Below are 19,561 nucleotides of genomic sequence, written 5' to 3'. Positions count from 1 at the left end.
CGTAAGCAACAAGGAAGGCAAATGGAATTTTGGCATTCATTGCTAACGGATTAGAATATAGATGTGGGAAAGTGCTGTTTTAACTAGGACATTGGCAAGACCACATCTGGAGTACTGCGCACAATTTGGTCTCCTTGAGGAAAGGAAGGGTGTAAATGCCTCAGAGGCGGTTCAAAGGTTCACTGGATTGATTCCATGGTTGAAGGACTGGTCTAATAATGAGATTGAACGATTAAGCCTATACACTTGCTGGGATTTAAAAGAATGAGAAATCTATCTGAGGTATACAAGATATTAAAGGAGGTTGGCAGGGTAGATGTAACACCGATGTTTCCCGTTATTGGACATTTTAGATAGAGCCTTCATCTTAGGCTAACGGGTGGCAGCTTTAAAACAGACATGAGGAGGAATTATTTCACCCAAATGATTGTGAATCTGTGGAATTCTCGGCCCAAAGTGCAGTCTATTCCAGAACACTAACAGATTTGAGGAACTAAATAGGTTTTTAAATTAGTACTGGGATGAAGGGATTTGGGAAGCGGGCAGGAAGGTGGTGACGAGGCCGAGATGAAATCAGTCATGATTATATTGGATGGCGGAGCAGGCTCGAGGGGCTGAACTGCCTACTCCTAGTTCTTATGCACTGACAGTAATTTTAAATTGTAGGCAACACCACCTGCCCTTAGCCGAAAGTGCCACCCCTTTAAACGTGTTCATTCAAAAGGTGCTGCCATTTTAATCTATGACCTGAGCCAGGAGCAGTAGTGGCTTGAGCAAGGAAAGGAAAGTAACTTTTTAAAATGTATTTCTGATTTTAGTTCCCTTGTATGCCAAGTGGTGCACAGGTATTCATTCCTCCGGGTCCATAACAAAAAAGTGTGCACCTCCCCTGCTGAATGTTTCCTTTAACTCTTGCTGAGGACTCACTAAGACCTTACTTGCTGGATGATCAATGGCAATCTCCGTGTGCCACATTGAACATAAAATACTCACTGCAGGAAGCCACATATTTGAACTCTGGACATCACTCACTTAAGTTCCTGCACCGTGCATGCATTTGTTTGATTCCAAAAGCCTTTCAGTTAAATTCTAATGAACAACTATCTATTTTTTCCCATTTCAATAGTTTTGCTCTCCTTGCACTCTGCCAGATCAAATCAGTCTGACGGCCATCAGTAATGCCCACAGATAATAGTGTTTCGAAAAAAGAATAACCATACCTGTTTGTTTGGGTGGGAGCTGTCGTACCCCAGCACAAGATTGAATTTCTGACTGTTCATGAGAATATCAGTAGGGCTGAATGGAATTTGAAGGCCATGAATATCATTGCAAAAGTTGAAAGTGATCCACAAGTAGTGATTTTGGGTATCTGCAAACATGTACTGCAAAAAAAAAGCACATGTTTACACATGCATATGCAGCTTCAACAGGTCTTCATAAAACAGGCAATAAAATGAAAATACATTAACTACACCATTAGACTCTTGTATAATATAAATACTGCTGCAATTTTTATCTCTACAGTATCATTATCTCAAACGAAGATGAGCAGTATTTCCGAGGAATACTTAGAACGCCAAAATGCAACATGTGACTTTCACCATTTCTGGGGAAAATTAAACTAGTCATATTTTGTAGTCATGAAATTAAAAGTTACCAGAACTTGCAGCTTTTAAATTAATGCACGAGATAAGCTATTCTACTACTAGATTTTCTGTTCCAATTGTTAGATTAAATCAATGCTAGTATCAACAACAATACCAATGTGAGTAGGATACCCAAAAAGAGCTAATCAGGCTGAAAAATATCATATAGTAGATTTCTCAGAGCAGAACTCAGTTGTTTTTTTTTTTTTAATTGCAGTATGCCACAGACCCTATTGAAAGGCCAATAAATTTGGGGGTCTGCATTTTGTACCAGCTTCAACATCAGCTTAGACCTGGGTCCTGAACATGGATTTATATTTTTCATATTGACCATAATTTCATGCACATGTAGCTAACCCAACATCAATATAAAACCAAAATTAGGCATCAGTTCCATTTAGAAAATGCAAAGTAACCAGTTTCTACCAGCGATTAGAAGGTGACAAAGCTGCAATTTCAAAACATAACCAATGGAGTTTAACTTTACGACTGACAGAACTTCTAAGTGTTCCCCGACTGGAAGGGAACATTCCTGCCTGGCGATTGTTGCACAATGTCCGTTCATCAGTTGTCACAGCGTCTGCACAGTCTCATCAATGTACCACACTTCGGGACATCCTTTCCTGCAGCTTATGAGGTAGACAACGTTGGCCGAGTTGCACGAGTATTTACCACGTACCTGGTGGGTGGTGTTCTCACATGTAATGGTGGTACCCATGTCGATGATCTGGCACATTTTGCAGAGATTGCCATGGCAGGGTTGTGTGGTGTCAGGGTCGCTGTTCTCAAGACTGGGTAGTTTGTTGCAAACAAATGGTTTATTTGAGGTTGCACGGTTGTTTGAAGGCAAGTAGTGGGGATGTGGGGATGACCTTGGCAAGATGTTAGTCTTCATTGATGACGTGTTGAAGGCTACGAAGATGATGTTGTGGTTCCTCCGCGCTGGGAAGTATGGACGACGAAGGGTACTCTGTTGGTTGTGTCCCGTGTTTGCCTTCGGAAGAGGTTGGTGCGGATTTTTGCTGTGGCATGTTGGAATCGTCAATGAGTCGAGCGCCATATCCCATTCGAACATACCAGGCCATCTTTCAGCGTCTGTATAAGTCTGTTACGCTCCTCCTTGTCTGAGCAAATCCTGTGCATACAGAGGGCTTGTCCATAGGGGATGGCTTCTTTTAATGTGTTTAAGATGGAAGTTGGAGAAGTGGAGCATTGGGAGGTTATCTGTGGGCTTGCGGTAAAGCAAATTGCTGAGGTGACCGTCCTTGAAGGAGATGAGTATGTCCAAGAATGCAACCGATTCTGGAGAGTTGTCCACGGTGAGTCTGATGGTGGGATAGAACTTATTGATGTCATTGTGTAGTCGTTTCAGTGATTCTTCACCGTGGGTCCAAAGGGAAAAAAATGTCATTGATGTATCTGGTGTATAACGTCGGTTGAAGGTTCTGTGCAGTGAGGAGGAGGTCTTGTTCAAACTTGTGCATGAAGATATTGGCATATTGAGGTGCGCATTTGGTCCCCATGGCTGTTCCGTATGTCTGGATGAAGAACTTGTTGTCGAAGGTGAAGACATTGTGACCCAGAATGAAGCAAATGAGCAGCAGAACTGTGTCTGGAGATTGGCAGTTGTCGGTGTTGAGTATTGAGGCAGTTGCAGCAATGCCGTCGTCATGGGGGATGCTGGTGTAGAGTGCCGAGGCGTCCATTGGGACGAGGAATGTTCCTGGTTTAACTGGTCCATAGGTGCTGAGTTTCTGTGAGAAGTCCGTCGTATTGCGGCAGAAGCTGGGCATTCCTCGAAAGATGGGTATGAAAACACCATCGATGCAGCCAGAGAGGTTCTCACACAGGGTCCCATTACCACACAAAATAGGACAGCCTGGTGTGTTGGCCTTGTGTATTTTCGGGAGGCAGTAAAGATCTCCAATGCGGGGAGATCGCGGGATGAGAGCACGTAGGGTGCTCTGAAAGTCTGGATCCAAGGTTTTCATTAGTCTGTTGAGTTGACAGGTGTGTTCCTTGGTCGGATCTGCAGGTAACTGTCTGTAGTGTTCCTGGTTGTCGAGTTGTCGGTACACCTCTTTGCAGTAGTCTGTTCTGTTCAGTCTGACGGTGGCCCCTCCTTTGCTGGTTTGATGACTATGTTGTGGTTGGTCTCGAGAGCGCGGGTGGCGTTGTGTTGAACTTGGGTGACGTTTGGGGCTGTCTTGTGAATGCGACTGATGAATCTGGCATTGACGCAACTGCTGACGGCTTGAGCATACATGTCGAGTCTTGGGCAGCAGCCTTCCAGGTGTCCAATTCGACTCTTTCCTTTTCAGTTGCCGCACCGCAGATCTCTCGGCCTGCTGTTCCAGTTCGTTGGTTGTCTCATTGGGTTCGCTGTCGGCCTCTTGGGACCTGCGGAAGAACTCCCAAAGCCTCATTCGCCTGATGAATTCCTCTGTGTTTTCAGAATGGTCACAGCCCATTTGACAGTGCACAACATACTGTACAAGCAGATTTACATGTCTGTGTAATCTAGTCATTTCATTGTGTATTAACTACAGTTTTGATGGTGTGTGGCTTGGCAGGAACTTCCAGGTGGTGGTGAACTTGCAGCTGACTTTGTCCTTCTGGATGGTAGCAGTCGCTGGTTTGAAAGGTGCTGTTAAAAGGAGCCTTGGTGAGTTCCTGCAATGCATCTTGCAGATGGTACACACTGCTGCCAGAGGGAGTGAATGTTTGAGGATGGAGTGCCAATTGTTGGGCTGCTTTATCCTGGATGGTGTCTCGTTTCTTGTGTTGTTGGAGCTACACTCATCCAGGCAAGTGTAGTGTATTCCATTACACTCCCGACTTTTGGTGGGCAGGCTTTGAGGAGTCAGGAGAGAGTGCAGCAGTATAAATCTGATCCTATTTTCAGAACTCTCCAGCTTCGACAAGGAGTCATCCAGACTCAAAATATTAGCTCCCTTCTCACTCCACAGATGCTGTCAGACCTGTTTAAATTGTCCAGTATTTTCTGTTTTGTTTCAGATTCCAGCATTCAATTTACTTTTTATCATTGAAACAAACACAATTGAATGAACAGTTGGCTGCAAATTTATGAAAACAAAAACAAATTCTCTGCAAAACTAAAATAAATCAGGTTATGGGTAGGATATTCAACCTTTAATGACAGATATTGAACTATCATGCCTCACTTGTCAAAAGCTCCAAAACATAATTTGACCGGGAATATATTTTTCTAACAGATATACATGGTCCTTTTTGGAGTGCGACTTGGCAAAACAAATGGGTGCAGTATTTTCTTGAACAGCATCTATCTGCTATATTCACACAATGCGACATGGTAATCATGTGAAATGAACATTTTCAAGACGGCACCGTTTTACTATTCCATCCCAAGGCTGGAATTGGCATTCCCACTGACTGGTCAACTATATACAACGAACAGTAATTCCTAACGACCAAATCATATTTCAGATCAGAACTATAGCAAGGATATCACCTCCCAGCCTGTGGCAATTAAGCCATCAAAACAAAAAGGCTTTAGAGTACACAGCATAACTAATTATTAAATCTTAGCAAAATGCCAATGGGTATTCTCAAATCCCAAATATCCTACAGAAAAGCATTTTGATCCATGCAAGATGAAAGGGTTTCAGGTTTCTCTTTTCCACACTGTAAACAATGGCCCTAATTGTTTTATCCTCAATCCTCTTCTACAGGGGCCTTAATGCGTCAAACTTAAAAATTCAATACCCGAAAGTCGTTAAAAGGGCGCCCAAAAACATGGCAATTTTCTAATCACATCAAACCAATGATTTGTATAGGTTTAACGTTACATCTACTCATGCACTACTGCTCTTCTTTACTAAACCTAGAACGGCAGACTATTGTTCAGCTGCAATTTAGCCCAAAATAGGAAAACATGAAATGGAGAAGGAACAATAGTAAAAGATACGTCACTGGAAAGAAGCCAATTCTGACAATGCAGCCACCCTTCAGTATTGGAATGAGAGCAGAAATTCTGTGCTCAAAATCTTTATCGTAGGGCTTTAAACCAACAACCTTCTGACCCAAAGTCCAGACTTAAATGGCAGGAATGAAGTATTCAATGAGTACATGAAGCAGTTAGATAGAACAAACAACAAAATAACGGATCGTACTTAGAATCATAGAATCCCAATAGTGCAAAAGGAAGCTATTCGGCGTTCCGAAATAGCACCCTCCCCTAGGCCCACTCCCTGGCCTTGTCCCCCTAACCCGCACATCTTTGGTGTGGGAGAAAATCCATGCAGACACAGGGAGAATGTGGAAACACCATACAGCCATTTATTAGATTTACTCAAGTTTATCTATAGATAATTAGTTACCCATTGCTGTGCGCCGGTCATTCCCTAATCATTTTGTCTAATCACATTTTCTTTTTCTGCACCGCCTCCCCAACTTATTTTATCTCCTTTCCAAGTCTGTTACTCTGAAGTATATCTCCTTTCCTGTTCCAACTATTCTGATTAATACAAATAACTAAGTAAACCAATTAAATAAACTGAGGAGCAAAATAAAAAGGTACAGCCCCTTAAAGGGAAACTGCCTTAAACAAGAAGCAAATCGGGACTTTAAAACATCATACAAAAATGTGAATAGGAGACAATAAAGCACCCAGCCCCTACAGAACCCAATGGGCATAGAAGGCCTCGAGAGTGCCAGTGAAACAAATATGCCTGGACGATGTCTCTACCTGGTTTTGAACCGGGGATCTCGGAGTGCAAAGCAAAATGTGATAACGACTAGACGACTGACTAGTTTTTTGTATTAGTCTCTAATTAAGGCTGTTCGGGTGCTATAATGGAGCAGATTAACACCTGGTGCATTGCTTCTATTCAAAGCCTTCCTGAATTTGCACAACCAAAATTTGGCACATGCCTACACTACAACTGTTGATGCTAAAATGTCATAATACCCGAGAGGAACTTTTGCCAGGATTTCAGCACAAACAAGTCAGTTTAACAAGTCCATGCTGCTGTTTATATTTCATACAAGTTTCCTTCCACCCTTAGCATGTAACCCTAAAAGATGGCGAGAACCAGTGATTTGACTCAGGGAAACCTAGATCAACTGCAATTAACAATTCAACTCTTACTTCAGCCAATAACCACACATTCCTAATGTTTCATTTCCTAATGCCACTTGTCTGATAGCTTCACAACAGAATGGGATATTTCTTCCAGCAATTAGCCCAAGAGTCACCATAAAATTTCCAAATTTTGTAATTAATTTAAAGGATTAAAATTTAAGATCCAAAAGACAGACGAAGCACAAAAAAAAATACCAACAGTTCCAATCAGTGAGGGAGGCTTGCACCAGGAAACTGATGCCAACTAAATGTTAACACAGCTCTGGGAGACTCTGTAGGGCACAGGAAAGGGAAGTCATATGTTGCAATAAGATTTCCTATATGAATACCAAACATTCAATCATGCAACCATCTTAATTTTAAATTAATGGCTCAAAACATTTGCCTGCATTACAACAAATGTTCCTTACCCGTTTGTTATCTACTGGACTGTGGTAAAACTGAGCAATAACTGTCCGGTTTTTCGTTTCATCTTGCAGCTTGAACTTCTCGTCAATTTTCCTGAAGGTTTTTCCGTAATTATATGAAATGTATACCTATGAAAAAGAGAAGAATTATATAAAAAGGTGACAGCACAGAAACAGGTCATTAGACAAACTATTCTATACTCCACGAGTCCCCTCTTCATTCAACTCTTTCAGGACTGCCTTCTATTACTTTCAAACTCTGTGCTTTTCTAGGTTCTCTTTTAAGCATTAATACGATTCACCACTACCATTCCTTCTGGTTCCAAATTCCTGGTGAGCAAAGGTCATAGGCTGGAAAAAGTTTTCCACTCCACTGATGCGGCTGACCTGATGAGTACTTCCAGCCTGTGCTACATACACAGAAAAGCGGGAGGAGGCCATTTGGTCCTCCGGGCCTGCTCCACCATTCATCATCATGGCTGATAATCAAGTTTAATACGCTGATCCAGCACTGCACCCCCCCCCCCCCCCCCCCCAACCCCCAACCCCCAAATCCATATCCCACCATCAGAAACATTCTTTCTGCATCTACCCGGTCTAGTGTTCTGGTTTTATTTCAGCTTGCCCCACTTAGGGAGCTGTCTATCATTCGTTTACTTTTATGCCCCGATCGGTGTCAACCGCAGACTCATCTTGAAATACAGCATGTTGAATATTTAGGGATATTAATCATTGCATGCCATCCTGTAACGCTATTTCCCCAGATATGGTAGTAATGATAAAACCTTTGGGTTCATCGTTATCACTGATCTGATACTGACAGCAGCTTCTAGAGTCCACACATCTGCAGATTCGATGATGATCCTCCAAAGAATGCAATTAATTGCAAAATTATTGGATGTCTCACTATAAAAACCTGAGAAAAAAAAAGTTGCACTGGTGTTGCATGAGGGGTAACTGAGTTTATAATAAGATCAACGTATATTTTTTAAATTCTTAGGTGCCACTGGCAAAGCCAGCATTTATTACCCAACCCGATATGTCCTCAAAGTGGTGCAGATACACACATAGTACCGTTGGGAAGGAACGGTGATAAATTTCCACGTCAGGTTTGAGTGCGGATTAGAGAGGAGCTTCCAGGTGGTGTGTTCCCATACATCTGCTGTCCTTGCCCTTATAGATGCTAGTTGGTGAGTAGTTGCGGTGCATATCGTCGATGGTGCACACTGCAACCACTGTGAGGGGGGAATGAATGTTGGAGGAGGTTGATTTGTCATGGATGGTGTTGAGTGTTGATGGAGCTGTTGTCATCTAAGCAAATGGAGAATATTCCATCACACACCTGACTTGCACTTTGTGGATGGTGGACAGGTGTAAGGGGATTTACTCAGTCTCTGACCTGCCCTTGTAGTCAGTTTACATTGTTCCAGTTCAGTTTCTGCTTATTGAAAGTGGGGGATTCAGCAATGGTAATGCAACCAGACAAGACCATTAGAAAATGCGAAGAGTAGGCCATTTGGCCCCTCTTTCCTGCGCTGCCATTCAATAGGATCATGGCTGATCCGACATTCCTCAGGTCCACCTTCCCACCCTTTCCCTTACTGATCAAGAATCACATAGGCAGTTTTCCAATCCTCTGGTTCTTCTCCAGAATCCAAGAATTTTTGGAAAATTACAATGAACGCATCCACTATTTCTGTAGCTACTTTGTTTAGAATCCTCGGATGCAGCCATCAAGGCCAAGACACAAACTGCCTTTCACCCCAATAGTTTGTCAAATACTTGTCAGTTTTTATATTCCTGGCTAGCTTGCCTTCGTATTTTCTTTTCTCTCTTTTTCATCAAGGGAATCCCTTATTGGAGATTCATTGCCTGGCACTTGTGTGGCACATATGTTAATTGCCAGTATCAGCCCGAATGCTGCCCGGGACTTGCTGCATATGGGCACAGACAGCTTCTGTATCAGAGGGGTCATGAATGGTATAAAATAAACTTTGGACTTTATGTAGAGGGACAGTCATTGAAGCAGTTGAAGATGGTTTGACCTAGGAAGATGTCTGGGACTGACATGATGGACCTCTAACAATCTCAACCATCTTCCTTTGTGCTAAGAACAGATTCCAGCCAGTGGAGCTCCACCCTCTCCGATGCCCATGGACTCAATGCTCAGGCGCCTTGGTGCCACACTGTGGCCTTGATGGCACATGCACTCACCCGAGTAAGACAGTGATGAAGTCAAGAGCAGCGTGGCCTTGGCGGAACCCAAACAGTGTAGCCACCTGGGGTGGCCACATCCCGATTATAAAATGGACACTTTGCAAAGAATGCCAGGAAAATGGGCAATGCCGAGAAAGCAAGCAGGTGCAAGGTTTGTCTGTTGATTGGAGTTGCAGCTCCCAGACAAGACCGATACTGCTAAGCTATTACCATACTAATGAGCCATTTCCAGGGACAAAAGAGGTAAACGATACTAAAGCAGACACCCCGGCGCCAGAGGAGACTAGAACAAAGCAGGCCAACGGCCACCTAGGGCCCACCCAGCAATCAGGGCAGCCACCCCTTTATTGGAGGAAATCGATACCGATGAACAAGATACGGTCCAATTAATTGGGACCAAGTTCAAGGCCCGCCCAAAAGCGCGCGAAGCCCCCTTTGGGTGTAAGGTGAAACCCCCAAGAGAGAATCGCTCTCTTGGCCTTGGCTCTCAGTGAGGAGAGAGACCTGCCTGGCAGCTGCACCAGAACAAGTAAGTCCAAAGTCAACACACGCTACGAGACAGACGCTCCTAGCTACTATTCCTTACCAGCCCAACCCCAGCAGCCTCAGAACCGGACAACGGCCATTGTTCCTCTGACTGAGTGGGCACCCGAAGCTAAGTATAGGCTTTAGTAGTAGAGTGATAGTTTAGTTGGTAGAGTTTTGTGCATGAGTATATTTGACTGTGTGTGTAAATAAATGAGCATGGATTTCAAACTTACTAACTGGTGTAGAGTTTTTGATCAGTATTCGGTTTTGAACCTTGTGGCGGTATCGAAAGATACCTGGCGACTCTTGAGCAAACGTAATCAGAATTAAGGAAGGCGACCATATTAACCGCCATAAACAGAGCCAATTAAAAAGAGAACACAACGAGCAACATTTACAGTATCTGTCAGCACGTTGTTTCTGAGCAAGTGCTGCTTGATGGCACTGTCAGCAACCCCTTCCCTCATTGCGCTGATAAATGGAGTAGTAATTGGCTAGGTTGTACTTAAACTGGGCAATTTTCCACATTGCCAGGTAAATGTCAGTGCTGTATTGGAACCGCTTGTCTAGGGCCGTGGTAAGTTCTGGAGCACAAAGTATTCAGGACTATTGCCGGAATGTTATTAGGGCCATTAGCCTTTGTCGTATCCAGTGTTCTCAGCAGTTTCTTGACATCACGTAGGGAGATTCCAATTGTTTGAAGATTGGCCCGCTGCAAAGCTGGGACCTCAGGAGAAGTGGGGATGGATCATCCACCTCAGAACCTCTTGGCTCAAAATTGTTGCAAATGCGTCAGCCCCATCTTTCCCACCTGTGTACTGGACTCCACCTACATTTGAGGATGGGGATATTTGGCCCACTACCATTCACAGTTGGCATCAAGTGTCATGGCTTCTCCAGGTATGTCTCGTGCTGCTCCTGACATTTCCTCCTGCACTCTTGATCCACTCGCTTGGCAGTAGAGTGGGTGGGTGGTTTGGTGGTAGTCAGGGTGGGGAGAGTGGGGCTGCTGGGCCACGAGGTTAGATTTTGATCGCGTACAATTCTGCTGATGGCATATGGAGAGGTGACTGTGGCAGAAATGCCAATCAAACTTGGTCAGCAGGCAATACAGAACAGTGGGTTATGATTGGTGGATTCCCCTTTACAGCAGCAAAACAGATTGCCAGATACTGAGGGGTGCTGAAGAGTTGAGCAGTTCAAACTGAATCTCCAGAATTGGCGTGAAGTTTCTGAAGAGTAGGCCAGAGGCAAAAATTAGGTTGCCGCCCTAACATAGCAATGTGAGCCTGCAAACCTTCAGCAAGGCGGTGGCACTGGCCAATGGCTATAGAGGAGAGCAGCTGGGAGACACTTTACCCCAGGACAGGGCAGAGCGCGGATGAGCAATCAACCAAAAAGAACAAGGGGCCATCAGATAGCCAGCTAGGTGCACACATGGGCATCAAGGTGGCATGGTGCCAGTGATTAGCACTGTTGCTTCACAGCACCTGGGACCTAGATTTGATTCTCAGCTTGAGTCACTGTCTGTGTGGAGTCTGCAGGTTCTCCTAGTGTCTGTGTGGGTTTCCTATGGGTGCTCCGGTTTCCTCCCACAAGTCCCAAAAGGCATGCTGTTAGGTGTATTGGATATTCAGAATTCTCCCTCTGTGTACCCGAACAGGCGCCGGAATGTGGCGACTAGGGGCTCTTCACAGTAACTTCATTGCAGTGTTAATGCAAGCCTACTTGTGACATAAAAGATTATTATTATAGAGGCTCAGCCAGCCAAGCGAGAGTAGAGCAGCAGTCGGGGAGGTATAGAAGGCCAGCCAAGCTCCAGTGTTGTGATGCAGGGAATTAGTGAGCAGCAGGAGCAGGGTGATTCGACCAGAGCCAGAGGCCAGCCAGGCGGCAGGGCCGAGTGCGAGAGGACTGGGCAGCAACCAGACACGGAAGTGCAATTTTGGGTTTCTATGCCTTGCATTGTGAGAGCTGAAGATGGGCAGGGTCAGGCGTGCATTGATGCCATTTGGGACAGGGCTCCCAAAAGTGTAAGTCCACCTCTGCTGTAAGATATGATCATGAGACTGACGGGTTGACAGGGCTGGTTTTGTCATTGTTGTTTTTCAGTGCCTAGGTCAATTGTGAATGGCCTGTCCGGGGCTTTATACAACTGCCTGCTTTGATAGGTCATTTCCTCTATGAAAGCCATCACGGTATCTACTGCCGACTCCACTGCCGACATGATGGCCTCCATCACCTCCCTGTGCCAGTTGTAATGAACTCCATCCTTTGCATCATTGCGTGGGCCTGGTCTGCACTGGCGATTCCATGGGGGTCGGCCATGGCAGGTTCCAGGCTGCCACACTGGCTTCTCTGCTCCAGGCCAGAGGTTTCCTCTCCATGCTTTTACTGCTTTTACGTCTGGATTGCTGGTCCTTCAGCACTGCAGGTGGAACTGGAATGAATTGGTGGTTTGGGGAGGTTTTTTGCCCTTTTGGTGGGGTTGAAAGGCCCAAAACGAGAGCCACATTTTTTCACGACCACTCAGCTCATGGCTGCCGCAAAAAAAAACTTGTTGTCCTGTAGTATGGTATCCTGGAGCACAGGTCAACATGGTTGGCTGTTTATTCCGCACGACTGATCACTATTACTGGACAACTGGAAATCCCCTCCACTAGCTGCCAGATTGAAACCAACATTGGGGAAACTGACACCAGCGATGGTTAGATATTTGTGTACTGTTTTCTTCAAGCAACCACCACTATGTTGCTGCTGACCAGAGAAATCAAACCAATTAAATATATACATTTTTTTGAAGTGTGAATGGCCTCAGGATTCTAAGAGGATACGAAGCCTGACATAGGGCCATGATGATAATGTGGAGAGGCAGGGTGCATTACCTAACATTGTGACGAATCAACTGAATTTTCAATGTAATCCTTGACATTTACCACCAGGTGGCACTATAGTAACATATTTACTGCAGCATGAAAGGCTAGACGGTGTATGAACAATACATCATTCAAACTAAACCAATCGCCCATATCCTTCCTAGCCGAGAGGAGCAAAGAGAAGAATTAAACCACAGTATAGGTGAAAACAACAGTTGACTTCACAGACTCCTCTAAAGTGATTCACTAAATCAATCTCTGCCAGTTCAGTTACAGTGCAACCTAGTTCTTCAAAATACCACAGTGGACAAGCAGACAGGCACATCCCATCAAGCAGACAGGCACATCCCATCAAGCAGACAGGCACATCCCACCAAGCAGACAGGCACATCCCACCAAGCAGACAGGCACATCCCACCAAGCAGACAGGCACATCCCATCAAGCAGACAGGCACATCCCATCAAGCAGACAGGCACATCCCACCAAGCAGACAGGCACATCCCAACATGAGTGGACTGAATCCAGGAGGATAGCCTTTTGTAAAGAGGTCACTATTTAGCTACAGATTAAGGTATATTGCTCAATAGTTCAAGAGAGAAAGTGGCATTGAGACCTGCTGTTGCCGCTGTGTGTAATGCTGTACTCATGGGCTCTTGGTCAGTCCCATTTCTCCTTCCTTCAACTGTCATTAGTTCGGGTAACACCACCCCAGGGATTGAAAGTTGACCCCACTACCTCAGCTCGTGTTCAAACCCTACACCATCCAGGATTCCCTACAGATGCTGCCAGACCTGCTGAGATTTTCCAGCATTTTCTCTTTTGTTTCAGATTCCAGCATCCACAGTAATTTGATTATTAGATTCAAACAATGCCCTTTAGAACATTTTGAAGCGATTCAGTTAGTGGCATCACTCTTGCAATGTAGGAAAAGCTATTTGTGCATAGCAAGATCACACAAACAGCAGTGGTAAATGACTGGACAATCAATTACTTTTAAAGTGATATAGGTTCAGGGATAAATATTAGTCAGAACACTAGGAGAACTTGTCTGCTCTTCAGAATAGTGCTATGGGATTTTTTACATCCACTGAGTGGGCAGACAGACAGACAGACAGGGGCAGCATGGTAGCAGGGGCAGCACGGTAGCATGGTGGTTAGCATAAATGCTTCACAGCTCCAGGGTCCCAGGTTCGATTCCCGGCTGGGTCGCTGTCTGTGCGGAGTCTGCACGTCCTCCCCGTGTGTGCGTGGGTTTCCTCCGGGTGCTCCGGTTTCCTCCCACAGTCCAAAGATGTGCGGGTTAGGTGGATTGGCCATGATAAATTGCCCGTAGTGTCCTAAAAAGTAAGGTTAAGGGGGGTTTTTGGGGGTATAGGGTGGATACGTGGGTTGGAGTAGGGTGATCATGGCTCGGCACATCGAGGGCCGAACGGCCTGTTCTGTGCTGTACTGTTCTATGTACAATGTTCTATTCCAACTTTTAGGCTGAAACGACGATGGAAAAGCATGTTAAAAACGACAAAAAAGCAGCAAGTGTCTGCATATATGTACCTGTGATTGGGTAAAGATTTGGAATGCAGATGAAGTGAAGCGATGAATTTGAATTCAGAGGCAATAAGAGATGACTTTTTTTTTTAAAAACAGTGAATGTTAGCTTGTTCGATGCACAAGGCATTTTTAAAAATATAAATTTAGAGTACCCAATTATTTTTTCCAATTAAGGGGCAATTTAGCATGGCCAATCCACCTACCCTGCACATCTTTTGGGTTGTGGGGGTGAAACCCACGCAGACACGGGGAGAATGTGCAAACTCCACACGGACAGTGACCCAGGGCCGGGATTCGAACCCGGGTCCTCAGCGCCATAGGCAGCAATGCTAGCCACTGTGCCACCGTGCTGCCTCCCACAAGGCATTTTAACACTTTTTCAGCTATACCAGCTAAACAAAAAAATCTTTCTACAAATAGTATGATTCTTCAAAAGGGAGTCTCAAGTTATTAGAAGGACCCAATGGAAATCCCAAGCTGTTTTATAGCAGACTATTCAATCCCATCCAGCCCAAGGAGAGAAAGGGAGACATGGTCAGAGGCTCCACTTGCACTCTCTCCTTCTCCATGGGACAATTTAAAATTACAGCAAACTGAAACAAAATGAGTTGCCAAATGGAGAGATTTAAACTAAACCGACTTTATGAAAACGGAAGCATGTGATAAGATTAGGACTAAAGATAATCATGAGGCGGATATGGAACAATTATCTGATTGCAGAATCTAGTTTAACTCACTGTTGAACTTGCGGTGGTGAAACCACTTCACCTCGAGATTAGTCACCCCGAACAGGCACCAGAATGTGGCGATTAGGAGCTTTTCACAGTAACTTCATTGAAGCCGACTTGTGACAATAAGTGAATATTATTATAATCTTTGGGGTAACTCCAGTTATGATGCCCCACAGCTTGGACGTTACAGGCCTTTATTACATTAAAGAGCTATACAAATACACATTGAATTGATGAATGCAAGAAATGTTACTGCTGACATGAAATTCTCCTTTTTTGGGGGAAATTTTTTTAATTGCTATTGTTGCACTTCTCCATGCCCAACCCCCATTTCGTCTCGTCCAGTGGGGTCCTGACCTTCTGTACAAATTAAACACAGTATGATGGGGTCACGTGATGCCAGCACAGGAACTGCTGTATTCTTTCCAAATACGGCCACATGTGTCATCCCCTAACCAGTCCAGGCCTACTGTAATGTACAGAAGTGAGTGCCAGGTCTCTGGGGCAACGTTTTGGCCTCCTTGTGGAGAGGTCACGCAGCTGTAGGTACCAGAACTTGTTCTCCTTCAGGAGCTGTAGCTTCAAGAGTTCCCCCAGGTCGCCAGTCTATCGGCCACGTACATGTCCTCGGTCTTCCCTCCACGTTTATCCTTGCTGGTGCAAACCTATAATTGTTGCAGATGAGGGCCTCTATGGACATCTCAACAAGTTTGAAATGACGCCTGAACTGGATCCATGTCCGTGGCCTGGAGTGTGTGGATGGGTGACATCCCCATGCAGTGAGAGGTGCTCCAGCAAACGCCTCCACCGCGTGCGCCAGGTTGGGACTGATACAGCTGAAGGTGGTAGATAGAGGACACTTCACAAGGGCGAGGATGAGCCGATTCTTTGAAGGAGTAAAAGATGTGTGCGAGTGTTCGGGGAGGGGGTGGGCCAGCTAATCACGTTCATATGTTTTGGTCCTGTCCAAAGCTGGAGGATTACTGGATGGAGATTTTTAGGGTAATCTCTAAAGTGGTGCACGTGAAACTGGACCCCTCAGGAGGCCATATTCAGGGTGTCAGACGAGCCGGGGTTGGAACCAGGCGCGGAGGCAGATGTTGTTGCCTTCACCTCGTTAATCGCCCAAAGGCAGATCCTGATGGGATGGAGAGCAATCTCTCCACCCTGTGCACTGGCGTGGTGGTGGTGGGTGGTGGGGGGGGGGGGGGGGGGGGAAGAGGAGAACCTGTTGGAATTCTTGACTCTTGAGAAGATCAATTTTGAACTGAGGGGAAGGATGGAGGGGTTCTACAATTCATGGCCGTTATTCATTATGCACTTTCAAGAACTGGATAACATCGAACATTAATTTGGGGTGGTTGTGTGTGTTAATGGTGACTATGGGTGATTCCTTTTTGTCATTTGCTTACGTTCATATGCGGGCTAATGTTTGGGGTTTGGTGGGAGGATGAGATCGTTGGTATTGATATGGGGATTGACATTTTATTAGTTACGGATTATTGTTTATTGCTGGTGGGTACAAATTTGGGAGAAAATGTGAAAAAGGAGAAAATACATTTTTCTTTTCTTAAAGTGTATTTCCTACATTACAACATTGATGGCACAATAAAAACATACAAATCACGAAAGGTGCTATATAAATGCACGCCTTTTATCACCGAGTAATTCAGTGCAATTTTAAAAGCTTAGAACAATTATTGCAATATTTTAACAAACAAAAGCCTGACAATACAGCTTTAAAATTGAGTCATAGTTTGCACGCACACATAAATGGAGTTCAGGAATATTGACAAGGATTAATTTCATTCCATGTATCTTTTGAGAGGGGTTTATAAAAAATACCATTGGGATTGTCCACGGTCCATTTTGACCTTAACCTGCCAAGCTACATTCCAAAAACAATTCCGTTACCTAGAGACTGAGCTGCAAGAAACCTGAATACAATAAAAGGATAACTTGGTTAATTCCATCCTTCTACATTTCTGTAGATGTATACAGAAACTTTAACAGACAAGTGGGATTCTTGTACAAAGTGACTATAATCGTATCGAGTTGTTTACAGGCGATTAAGGAGGCAAATGGAGTTTTGTCCTTCATTGCTAGAGGGGTGGAGTTTAAGACTAGGGAGGTTATGCTGCAATTGTATAAGGTGTTAGTGAGGCCACACCTGGAGTATTGTGTTCAATTTTGCTCTACTTACCCGAGAAAGGACGTACTGGCACTGGAGGGTGTGCAGAGGAGATTCACTAGGTTAATCCCAGAGCTGAATGGGTTGGATTATGAGGAGAGGTTGAGTAGACTGGGACTGACATCGTTGGAATTTAGAAGGATGAGGGGGGGATCTTATAGAAACACATAAAATTATGAAGGGAATAGATAGGATAGATGCGGGCAGGTTGTTTCCACTGGTGGGTGAAAGCAGAACTAGGGGGCTTAGCCTCAAAATAAGGGGATTTAGGACTGAGTTTAGGAGGAACTTCTTCACCCAAAGGGTTGTGAGTCTATGTAATTCCTTGCCCAGTGAAGCAGTTGAGGCTCCTTCTTTAAATGTTTTTAAGATAAAGATAGATAGTTTTTTGAAGAATAAAGGGATTAAGGGTTATGGTGTTGAGGCCGGAAAGTGGAGCGGAGTCCACAAAAGATCAGCCATGATCTCAATGAATGGCGGAGCAGGCTCGAAGGGCCAGATGGCCTACTCCTAGTTCTTCTGTTCTTATGTATTCTTATAATCTGTGGCTCATCAATAATTTCCGTGTACACGGTGACACAGCAAGGCACTGAGATGAGGAATGCCCCAACCCAGGTTCTGTCTTTTGAAATAAAGGTACGCCTCTCCATTGCCCATGGACAAACAAAGGCACTTCGTTTACAGCAGTAATATCAGAATGGCCAACATATTGTATATCATTCAATCCTGTAATAAAGCAGTAATATCAGAAGTGCCAACATATCAGATATCATTCAATCCTGTAATTATATATTTTTTTCCAATTCTTTTCCAAGATTGAAAATTTCTATTTTACACCCAATTGTTCCATTATCCTGACCTATAATGGATACGTAAAGTGTCAGCTGACTATTTAAATACTGTGGGGGTTTTTTTTAAGCTGGTCTGTGCAAAGCTAATTTATCTCCACTTGTGCCATATAGAGTCAGAGGTCTACAGCACCGAAAAGGCCCTTCAGCCCATCACATAGGTGTCTGTCAAAAATAACCCAACTAGTCAGATCCAATTTTCTAATACTTGGTCCATAGCCTTGGCATCCAAGTGCACATCTAAATACTTCTTAAATGTTATGGAGGTCTCTGCCTTTCAGGCAGTGAGTTCCAGACTCCGACCACCCTCCTCACATCCCTCTAAATCTCCTGCCCTCGCCCAAAATCGAAGCCCCCTGGTCATTGATGCTTTCACCAAGTCAACTCTATCTATGCCCCTCAATCATGTCCCCCCTCAGCTCCAAGGAAAACCACCCCAGTCTATCTCATAGGTGAAAACGTCCAACACAGACAACATCCTGGTAAATCTCCTCTGCACCCGTTCCAGTGCTATCACATCCCTCCTACCATGTGGATTCCAGAACTGCGCACATTACTCTCAACTGTGGCCGAACCACATTTTATACAGTTCCAGCATAACCTCCTGCACCCATGCCTCAGCTAGTAAACGATAAACCTTCAATCACTGATCCCTGTGGGATGACTCAGTCCCCCTCAAAAATACCCCTCAGTCATCATGATCCATTTCCTGCCAGTCAGCCAATGATGGATCCAATTTGCTAAATTTCCTCAGATGTCGCGGACTCTTACCTTAGCTATTGGTCTCCCATATGGTACCTTATCAAAAGCCTTGCTGAGGTCAGAGTAGGCTACATCAAATTCAGTGCCCTCATCTACACACCTGGTCGCCTCTTTGAAAAATTCAAGCAAGTTGGCCAGACATGACCTCCCCTTAACAACGCAGTGTGTTCTTCCTTAATCCCGGCCTTTCCAAATGCAGATTAATTTGGTCTCTAAGAATTGCTTCAAATAGTTTCGCCAGCACTTGAGGTTAGATTGACTGGCCTATAGATTCCTGGTTTAACACTTCCTCCCTTCTTGAATAATCATAGAACCCCAACAGTGCAGAAGGAGGCCATTCATCCCATCAAGTCTGCACCCACCCTCGGAAAGAGAATCCAACCTAGGTCCACTCCTCCCCATCCCCATAACCCGAACCAATGGTCCCACATTGGCAGGAGAGGCGCCCAAGGATTGGAGGATAGCCAAGAATTGAAAATTGCCAGGGCCCCAATTTCCTCCCTTGTCTGACTTAACAGCCTGGGATACATTTCATCCAGCCCTGGAGATTTATTTACTTAAGCTTGCCAGACCACTCAGATGGAGATGGAGAGAGAGAGGGTGAGATGGAGAGAGAGAGAGAGGGGAGATGGAGAGAGGGAGGGGGAGATGGAGAGAGAGAGGGGGGAGATGGAGAGAGGG

At 44.7% G+C, this 19,561-nt stretch overlaps 1 protein-coding gene across 1 annotated transcript in view; it reads right to left on the bottom strand.

Annotated features, from left to right (window-relative positions):
• sorl1 (sortilin-related receptor, L(DLR class) A repeats containing) overlaps positions 1 to 19,561 on the bottom strand; it is a 203,277-nt gene that overhangs the window by 128,946 nt on the left and 54,770 nt on the right. The window contains exons 3-4 of the mRNA XM_038779169.1: positions 7,182 to 7,307; positions 1,221 to 1,382 (exon numbers count right to left, since the gene is read on the bottom strand). Coding sequence (XP_038635097.1) covers positions 1,221 to 1,382; positions 7,182 to 7,307 — 288 coding nt within the window. The remainder of the gene's footprint in view (positions 1 to 1,220; positions 1,383 to 7,181; positions 7,308 to 19,561) is intronic.

The sequence above is a fragment of the Scyliorhinus canicula genome, chromosome 19, assembly GCF_902713615.1.
Source record: "Scyliorhinus canicula chromosome 19, sScyCan1.1, whole genome shotgun sequence".
Classification (NCBI taxonomy): domain Eukaryota; kingdom Metazoa; phylum Chordata; class Chondrichthyes; order Carcharhiniformes; family Scyliorhinidae; genus Scyliorhinus; species Scyliorhinus canicula.
Note: the sequence above shows the minus strand (reverse complement) of the source record. Positions and strands in the feature narration are given on the sequence as shown.